Below are 10,939 nucleotides of genomic sequence, written 5' to 3'. Positions count from 1 at the left end.
TGTAATTGGTTTTTAATCTTCATTATTTACTTCAAGTTAATACAGTAAGTCTCTATATACATATTTATTTGATTTTTTAAATTACTTTTGGCCAAAGGGGGCGCATTTCAATTTCTTACACACAATTGTTATTACATATGTTGGCCAGAGGGGGAGCACTTCACATTTTTACATACACTTGTTATTTCATATGTTGACCAGAGGGGAAGCACTTTTAAAACCGACACAGAGTCAATTTGAAAAATCCTTCCTTTTTGGTACCACCCTAATTTTGATATATTTCACCACCAGTGGTGCAAATGAGACATTCTCTATTAGATGCAATAGTTTTCCGTATTGGGACCAACTTGTTCACCGGTCCTCATATGGAAGATACTTTTTCTTGTTCATGTCTCAAGAAGGGTAGAAATACAAGAACTCACACACGGACACGCACAGGTATGTACAAACCCCGTTTCCGTATGAGTTGGGAAATTGTGTTAGATGTAAATAGAAACGGAATACAATGATTTGCAAATCCTTTTCAACCCATATTCAATTGAATGCACTACAAAGACAAGATATTTGACGTTCAAACTCATAAACTTTTTTTTTTTTTTTCAAATAATAATTAACTTGGAATTCCATGGCTGCAACACGTGCCAAAGTAGTTGGGAAAGGGCATGTTCACCACTGTGTTACATGGCCTTTCCTTTTAACAACACTCAGTAAACTTTTGGGAACTGAGGAGACACATTTTTTAAGCTTCTCAGGTGGAATTCTTTCCCATTCTTGCTTGATGTACAGCTTAAGTTGTTCAACAGTCCGGGGGTCTCCGTTGTGGTATTTTAGGCTTCATAATGCGCCACACATTTTCAATGGGAGACAGGTCTGGACTACAGGCAGGTCAGTCCAGTACCCGCACTCTTTTACTATGAAGCCACGTTGATGTAACACGTGGCTTGGCATTGTCTTGCTGAAATAAGCAGGGGCGTCCATGGTAATGTTGCTTGGATGGCAACATGTGTTGCTCCAAAACCTGTATGTACCTATCAGCATTAATGGCGCCTTCACAGATGTGTAAGTTACCCATGTATTGGGCACTAATACACCCCCATACCATCACACATGCTGGCTTTTCAACTTTGCGCCTACAACAATCCGGATGGTTCTTTTCCTCTTTGGTCCAGAGGACACGACGTCCACAGTTTCCAAAAACAATTTGAAATGTGGACTCGTCAGACCACAGAACACTTTTCCACTTTGTATCAGTCCATCTTAGATGAGCTCAGGCCCAGCGAAGCCGACGGCGTTTCTGGGTGTTGGGGATAAACGGTTTTCGCCTTGCATAGGAGAGTTTTAACTTGCACTTACAGATGTAGCGACCAACTGTAGTTACTGACAGTGGGTTTCTGAAGTGTTCCTGAGCCCATGTGGTGATATCCTTTACACACTGATGTCGCTTGTTGATGCAGTACAGCCAGAGGGATCGAAGGTCACGGGCTTAGCTGCTTACGTGCAGTGATTTCTCCAGATTCTCTGAACCCTTTGATGATATTACGGACCGTAGATGGTGAAATCCCTAAATTCCTTGCAATAGCTGGTTGAGAAAGGTTTTTTTTAAACTGTTCAAAAATTTGCTCACGCATTTGTTGACAAAGTGCTGACCCTCGCCCCATCCTTGTTTGTGAATGACTGAGCATTTCATGGAATCTACTTTTATACCCAATCATGGCACCCACCTGTTCCCAATTTGCCTGTTCACCTGTGGGATGTTCCAAATTAGTGTTTGATGAGCATTCCTCAACTTTATCAGTATTTATTGCCACCTTTCCCAACTTCTTTGTCACGTGTTGCTGGCATCAAATTCTAAAGTTAATGATTATTTGCACTAAAAAAATTTTTTTTCAGTTTGAACATCAAATATGTTGTCTTTGTAGCATATTCAACTGAAAATGGGTTGAAAAGGATTTGCAAATCATTGTATTCCATTTATATTTACATCTAACACAATTTCCCAACTCATATGGAAACGGGGTTTGTATGTATGGCACACTCACTGGCTGTATTGACACTGCACTGATACTGTGTTGCTGTTTCAAAATATTCATCCGCCATCTGCTGGATTAAAAAAGTCACTACATTTGACCTGCATGTAAAGTAATAGCCAATATAATTTTGTATTATTATTTTTTATGAATAACTGTTCAAAAAGGAATATGAAAATGTGGTAATAAGTCAAATTTTAAACAGGAAAAAAAACTACTTATTTGACGTTATCAGATCAAATTTATCCCAGACTTCAGAATTTTTGTTTGTAAGTTGCATTTAGGTCGATGATGGTGACAGAAACCGACTCTTCCTTCTTCCAAGCTGCGCTTTCTGATAAAAATAGTTTGGAACTTTCCAGTCAAAGTACAGAGCAGCTGTATCGGTCACATGTTTTTTTTCTTCAAGTCACACTTGGGACACAGTATCACGCCTTGTGTTTCAATAGGCATTGATGCTTCAGTATCGTTTGACCCACCACTACTTCCTAAGGTGACGATGACTCATTTGAGTAATAGTACTGAAAATAACAGGAAATAGTTTTTGGTTTAGAATGCTAATAGCGTGTTGACACTAAGCTCATATTTTTTTAAATAAACAGAATAACAAAATAAATAAAAATAATTTAGACAACAGGACTGCACTGAGATTTTACCACCCCAAGGCATAATTGAAATATTATCAAATATTTAAAAAAATACAAGTGAAATTCTTTTTTTTTTCCACAACCTGCAGAGGATGTAAATGATGCAACTTCCTGTGGACCATGTGATTTGTAGAATACGCAAAATTTTTCAGAGGGGTCCATTTGTTTTAGGTAACACGACTGAAAGAAAATCTGAAAACCCAGCATGACTTTTAATGAATAAAATAAACTTAAAATTTAGTTTGTATAGGGAACAAAACAAATATGTAACACTTACAACATTTCTGAAGGATTTTAATGATAATATTTCCTAGTGAAGTCTAATTACAAGAAGCAAGGACAGGCCACAAAAGCTATTTTCCAGTGTTCAATCATCTTTTCAATTGTATTTATTAGAAATTCAAACAAGACATGTTGCTTTTTGTTTTAACAAAAAATAAATAAATAAATAAATATAATACAATTTAAGAAAAAAACAACAACAAACAAACAAACAAACAAACCAAAAAAAAATAAATCTATATATATATAATTTTTTGAAGTCTGGGATCAATGTTACTTTTTTTGACAAAACAAACAAACAAACAAACAAAAACAAAAATGTAGAATATATATATATATATATATATATATATATATATATATATATATATATATATATATATATATATATATATATATATATATATATATACATATATACACTGTATATATATATATATATATATATATATATATATATATATATATATATATATATATACACTGTATATATATATATATACACTGTATATATATATATATATATATATATATATATATATATATATATATATATATATATATATATATATATATATATATATATATATATATATATATATGATGAGCCAACAATAAGTAGAACTCTGCTGGTGGACCACAACAAGGGAGAGAAAGTGAAAGGTGAAGAGGAGGGGAGGAGTTAAAAGAGCAGATAAACACAAGCAGAGGGGGATACTGTCTGAGGAAAAAGATGACAATGGACGTGAAAAAGACAGCAGAAGAGAAGGATTGATGAGGAATCAGTGAACGGTGACATAAGAGTGAGTGTGAGAAAAGAAGAAAAAGTAGCAACATGAGTAAGTAACTGCATTGAACTGCTGAAACTAACATGAGATGAGGAAGATTCAAAGACATGTTTTTAATGTGATGTTTGCCTGCTGATGAAAAGTGATGAACACAGCAAGGATCCATGACAAACATAAGCTGAAGACCTTCTGGGAGCAGAAGATCGTCCAACACAGCCAGCAGATGGACGAGGAGGAGAGCCGCAAGAAGACCAGCGCTCTGACAAGGTTATGCATGTATTATGCATTCTTGATTTGTATCTCATCAGCTGAAAACATCCATCCAAACATCACACTTTCACTGCACACTCACTTGGCACACATCCGCCATCAAATTAAACATATAACTTGAAAATAAGTAAAACATGTATCAACAATTTTGTGGCTCGAATTAAGTGTATCATACTCAGACGTAATTCTGATACAAAGTCCTACATGTATATATATTATAGATTTGTATTTGAGAACTTTTTTTTTTAATTTAACATATGTATATACTGTAATATAAATATATGATATGTTATTATTAAACCATTTGTTTAATACAGGGGTGTCAAACATACGATCCGCGGGCCAGAACAGGTTTTATCCTGCCCGCGGGATGAGTTTGCTAAGTATAAAAATGAGCCGAAATTTTTAAAATGAAAGAACCTGCTGTTCTACATGTGTCCACTAGATGTCGCAATCGCAATTCTTTGTATCTTTGTTGATGTAAAAAAAATAAACTACATGATGTTAGTGCACCATTCGAGGAAAATGAGCAAACTACATAAATAACATCCTGCAATTTGATGTTGATATTTTTTTATCTTGATAGGTTGAAAATTAACACCAATGAGTTGACTGATGAACATTATCATATAATTTATTCAGAAAGTATAAATAACGACAAATAAAGATAGAATACTATTAACCGCAACATGTAAGTGTAAAGAAAAAACCCCAACAACATTATGATTTGTACATTTTCAGAATGTGCTTGTTCTATTTTTAAACAAAGAAAACAATCTTGGTTTAATATATCTTTATATTATTTATGTTTGTTTATTTCAAACATGGAAACAATATTCCGTAATATTACAACACATATTTAAAACATGTCCAAAAAGGAGTAGGAAGCAGCAGAGCTTATCCAATCCTATTTGTTCTCTATTTCAGAGCTATTACTAATTATCGTTCCTTCCCTGTATCCAGTCTACTTTTAATGTATATTTAAAAAATATGTAAAATAGGGTATGTAGTGTATCATATTATTTTAGACTAATACAATAATTCCATTGTGTATTGGTTAATTAAGTCGGAATTAAATTCACATTTTCAGTGGGGTTGTCCAGAGTATTGATATTTATATATACAGTACGTATTTACCAAGGTTGCCCCTCCCTATAGACAGATCATATGCTGCACGTATTGGGGCCCCACGATCCCTAAATTACACGCATGTAAAATGTCAATTAAGGAATGACACGTTGGTACGTTTTTTTTTTTTATCGCAAACTTATCCCAAGCCCATTTACAAATTTAAGTTATAATTTAAGTGCTGTCAAATGATTTTTTTTTTAAAATTAGATTATTCACTTTTACTTGCTTGCATAAAAAGACCCCAATATTTGGACACAAATGCAATTTTATTGACAAAATGTCACACAGCAACTTATTTTAGAATGTTTGACTTGAATGCATGTCATTTGTTTGCTCAAAACTTGGCAACAGTCAAACCAGAGTGTGTTTTGAAGGGAAATTTGCAATCGGGCACACCAGTGAGTGTCCTCACTCATCTTATCACCGATGTACGACTTGATCTGATCACTGACCGTATAGCAACTTGCACAGTCTTTCAGGTAACCATTCGCAGTGAAGCTAAAAGAGTACGCTCAAAATAAACTGCTTGATTAATCTGCGTGTATACATGATTGTTGCCATATTTTTTGTGATGAACTTGTTATTTTTGACAGCCCTAGTTTTATTTATGTTGAATTTGTTATTTTGCACGCGCTCACAGACAAACACACACACACACACACACACACACACACACACACACACGCACACACACACACACACACACGCACACACACACACACACACACACACACACACACACACACACACACACACACACACACACACACACACACACACACACACACACACACATTCTTGTATTTGTTACCTTTTTGAGACCTCCGAATAATGCCTGCCTCTTTAGGACCACCCTTTCTAGTAATATAAAAAAGCTTGTTGTGAAAAATGAGTTGGAATTTCACAAGAAAAGGGTCACAATTTCACAAGAAAAACTTTGAATTTTGGCAGTCGTAATTTTACTCAACGCAAGTCAAAATTTTACAAGAAAAACAGAACATTTGTGAAACATTGTGATAAAAATTGGAATTTTAATCAATAACAGGTACAATTTTACAAAAAAAGCTTAAAACGTTGACAATTTAATGAAAAGAGTCGTAATTTTACTCGAAAAAAGTCAGCATTTTATAAGAAAACTTAAAAATGTTGGCAATATAATAATAATCGGAATTTTACTCGGGAAAAGTCATAATAATACTCAAAAAAATGTCACTATTTTACAAGAATAACCAAAAAATTGGCAATATTGTGATAAAAGTCAGAATTTTAAATGACAAATGTCAGCATTTTGCATTAAAAAGTAATAATTTTACTTAAAAAAGTAATAATTTTACTTTAAAAAAGTAATAATTTTATGAGAAAATATTGCAATATTACAGAAACAGAAAGAATATGAGAAATTGTTCCCAATTTTATGAAAAAAAAAGTCGACACATTGTGAGAAAAAGACTGCTTTTAGTAAAAAATATTTTTTTTGAAATTTTAGTTTGTAATTGTTTTTAATCTTCATTATTTACTTCAAGTTATTACAGTATCTCTCAATATAAATATTTATTTATTTTTTTTAATTGATTTTGGCCTTGGGGGGGTGCATTTCAATTTCTTAGGTGGCGACTTGTCCAGGGTGTACCCCGCCTACTGCCCGAATGCAGCTGAGATAGGCTCCAGCACACCCCGTGACCCCGAAAAGGACATGCGGTAGAAAATGTATTGATGGATGGATGGATGGATGGATGGATGGACACACACTTGTGATTACATATGTTGGCCAGAGGGGGAGTACTTCAATTTGTTACACACACTTGTTATTTCAAATGTTGACCAGAGGGGGAGAGCACTTTTAAAAAACTGACACACAGTCAATTTGAAAAAGCCCTCCTTTTTGTGTATTGATTGATTGATTGAGACTTTTATTAGTAGGTTGCACAGTGAAGTACATATTCCGTACAATTGACCACTAAATGGTAACACCCGAATAAGTTTTTGAACTTGTTTAAGTCGGGGTCCACTTAAATTGATTCATGATGTGTAAATGAAAATGCTGCTGTAAGTTTGGCCGTTTGGAAGAGGAAATGGTTCTCATCAGCTTGCTGAGCACACGACACTCCCAGAACCACAGTAGAAACTATGTATGTCCCTAAATGATCTGTCATTGTCCAAGGCAGTAGAAATGGATTTCCAATTTGAGTTTGCTGCACAGTTAGCATCGTGGTTAACCAGCTCGACCCCGTCTCTGCACACTTTGCACTGCTGGCTCAGACAGCTCAACTTCTTGAACCCCTCATGTGGACCTTGAGGTGAACGTCGCGAGACGTCAGGGCGCTACAGCATGCAGGCTCTGGGGAAACTGTGGCTATTCTTGCCACTCGAGCCATGCGCCAACTTGCCCAGCCACAAGACGGAGATGCCAGCACTGTGGTAAGATGAACCACTTCTCTAAAGTGTTCCGCTCCCACCCGTCCTAAGGGCCACAGTCCACCACCACCCACTTAATGGGCTCAAATGGTGTACTGTTGAGCTGGATGGTGTCAGCCTGCCGCAACTGCAGGATACTGCTGTCTCCAAGTCGCTGCTTAATGAATCAACAGTCAGATGGCTCTTTCCTTGACAGCCAATAAAAGCAGCAGCAGAGGAGCTGAACACCTATGGATACACTGAAATTGGCATAGTGGGCACTGCCCCCTTTTCTGTGCGCTATGGCTCCAGAGCTCTCCCAGCATTCAGCCTCCAAGTGTCTCAGCACGGTGCTAACCTGCTGGGTTTTGACCTCTTTTGCGCTCTGGGATTCTCCATTACAGACAATACAGGCTCCACCATACTGACTGTGTCCACGCTCTAACTGCACCACTGGCCATCACTCTTCTCACTTCTCTCACATCACTGCTTTCAATCATCAGCCTGTCCCCTGTCAATCACCCACTCGTCTTGCGTGATGACGTCACGGTGGAGCTGCAGAAGTAGCTGGACGAGAGCATCATCAAGCGAGTCAAAGCCTTGGCCGAGAGCTCTAACCTGGTGGTGACAGGGAAAAAAAAGATGGTGGACTGTGCCTACATATCAACCTCCAGTAGGGAAACAGAGCAGTCATCCCAGACAAATACCCTCTTCCAATGTCAGAAGAGCTGTCTGCTAAGTTCCACAGCTCTACAGTCTTCTCCAAGTTGGACCTCCGCCAACGCATGCCACAACAGACAGCTCTCCAGCCTTCTTGCTGCAGCTTACCCTGGACTGCCTGCGCCATCCAACTAGAGATAATCCAGTGTCAATACCCACTGTGGGCATCAGAGTGGCCGAGAAGCAATGCTGTATGAAGCAGCAGTTTCACCAGAAGCACCGTGCAAAACGTCCTGCACTTGCTGTTTTGGACTTGACCTGGATCTGTCATCCCCACTGGTCCCACAAGCTGCTGTCATTTTAGTCCACACCACTCCAGAACAACTGAGACCAGCCACCTTCTGCCTTGCAGACGGCTCACGTTGGTACGCCAGCCGCTTGAGACGAGTGTTGCCGCTGAAAGCTAAAAAGAGCATCAGACTTTGTTTCCTTCTGGACGCTACAATTCATTATATTACTTTATTTTGTTCGGTGTGGCAGCTAATTTGAAGCCCGTACATTAAGGAGAAACCCCTAAACGTAGTTAAACCGGATGTATGTTGTAGCGCTTTAATTTTGAAGCCAGAAAAGTGAGTGATTGTTTTGAGAAAATGTCTTGACATGTTTCGCCGGTTTGCAATAAAAAAAAAAGGCTCCTTTCGACATTCTGCCGGACGTCCTTCATTTCTGTTGAGCTTTTATGTCGTCCTATTTACTAAATCAGTCACAGTAACAATCTAAATGTTATGTTATCACCGCACCTTAACCGTAATCTGAACACGGAAGTAAGGCACCACCCACCTCTACAACGACACGCGCAGCAGGTGTTTTCTGCAGAAACATCGCCTCTTCTCACGTCGGGAGAAAAACTTGCCATTTGCCATTTAAACCTGATATTTCCATAAGCTAGACTTTCTTTTTTCCATTTCTGCTCGCTTGTGGCTCATCAGTAGCAAGTGAACTCCAGCCAAGTTCCCCCCCCCCCCCCGCTACGGCACGGCAGGGGGTCAAAAAGGATGTATTTGCGTTGATCGGCCGTTAAAAAAATTTCTGCCGTTATTGAAATTTAGAGAACTTTGACAGCCCTAATATATATATATATATATATAGTATATATATATATATATATATATATATATATATATATATATATATATATATATATATACACACACACAACCCAAGTAATCCATACATTTGAATAAAGTAGAGCAAAAAAGGTCAGTAATTAGGTTGTGAGTAGTAATGTGAAAGGACACAGGGAAAAAGTTTTATATTGATATCAATATTATATATATGTATATATATATATATATATATATATATATATATATATATATATATATATATATATATATATATATATATATATATATATATATATATATATATATATTAAAAAAATAATAATTATATATATATATATATATATATATATATATTTATACAGTATATAATTATTTTTATTTATATATATATATTTTTTATGTATATATATTAGGGGTGTGCATCTCTACCATAAATAGCAATCCGATATGAATCTCGATACATGGGTTACTATACAATTCACTAACAATATATTTTAAAACATTACGATTCGATGTGATACGGATCGATGCATTTCAGTGCGAGTCGATGCAGATAGAATCTTTGCACGGTGGAAAAAAAATGTTGTGTATCATGTCATGTGTTTATCTTTTAAATAGACACAGACAAAACAGGCAGTTCCTGTATTAATTATGAAAACATAGTCAAACCCATATCTTCAGTGCATTGCAACCCATAAACTTTAAGAAAAGAAGATGTAAACAAAGCACTTTTGGAAAAGCTACCTGCAGGTAATTACTGTTGTTTGCTCAAGTAGCAACAATTAAATACCGAAAAAAGTAAGCTGTGCATCATGAGAGGTATCCAGTAGTCCAACTATAGTATTAGAAGGTGTCAAATTATCATCAACTTACCAATGAAGATGTTTAATTGGTAGTTGTGTCCACAAACTGGCTGCAGTGGGAGCAGGTGTTTTTCACACTGCTTTATGGCGACAAGTAGTCATCATATTTGACACGTACAAGTCATTTGGGCTCTGTATTGAAGTGGCCGTGTGTCCCGGAAGCAAGCACAGAAATGGCCCCAGAAGGGTCCACCGTGCAGGGCTGTCGTGTTAGAGTACTGGCCCCTGGCTGGTGCAGCTCCATGGAGGTGAGTGTTTGTCCAGTGAATGGTAAAAATTATTTCCCCTTTTCTTCTCAATGACAGCATCTCAATCACGTTGCACCAATTTCTGCGACTTTCCGCATTTAGAGTCTGTTTTTAGCGCTACCTATGATTTGGTTTACTTCCGCGTACCCAGAAGTAGGGCAGTAAAATTTTGACTTCGATTGGCTTTTCCGCTGTGTCTTTTTTATGCTGCACCCGAATCAACGTTTCAGTGCGCTGTGTCATAATTACGACGGTCATTAGCTAATAACGTTTTGGGAGACAATGATCTGATGTTTAAAAAGCACATATTTTAGGATGTGAGGTGTTTTGAGGCACTTTTGTTAATGGTATCCTTAGTACTGATGTAACCGGGTCAATTATGTCATGTAAATATCATGTATTTTATAAAGTTGTATTATTGTTATAATTACACAAAATGTGTAAGATACATGAAAATACCTGAAGTTTGTTTGATGTTTTGTCAATTTGTGGAACCATTGTC

General features: G+C 36.6%; 1 protein-coding gene across 1 annotated transcript in view; it reads left to right on the top strand.

The window, feature by feature from the left end:
• Positions 1-3,683: 3,683 nt before the first annotated feature.
• LOC133638955 (protein FAM240B-like) overlaps positions 3,684-10,939 on the top strand; it is a 17,948-nt gene continuing 10,692 nt past the window's right edge. Inside the window, exons 1-2 of the mRNA XM_062032002.1 lie at positions 3,684-3,795; positions 3,888-4,011. Coding sequence (XP_061887986.1) covers positions 3,792-3,795; positions 3,888-4,011 — 128 coding nt within the window. The 5' untranslated portion in view covers positions 3,684-3,791. The remainder of the gene's footprint in view (positions 3,796-3,887; positions 4,012-10,939) is intronic.

The sequence above is a fragment of the Entelurus aequoreus genome, linkage group LG21 (assembly GCF_033978785.1).
Source record: "Entelurus aequoreus isolate RoL-2023_Sb linkage group LG21, RoL_Eaeq_v1.1, whole genome shotgun sequence".
In the NCBI taxonomy this organism is placed as follows: Eukaryota; Metazoa; Chordata; class Actinopteri; order Syngnathiformes; family Syngnathidae; genus Entelurus; species Entelurus aequoreus.
Note: the sequence above shows the minus strand (reverse complement) of the source record. Positions and strands in the feature narration are given on the sequence as shown.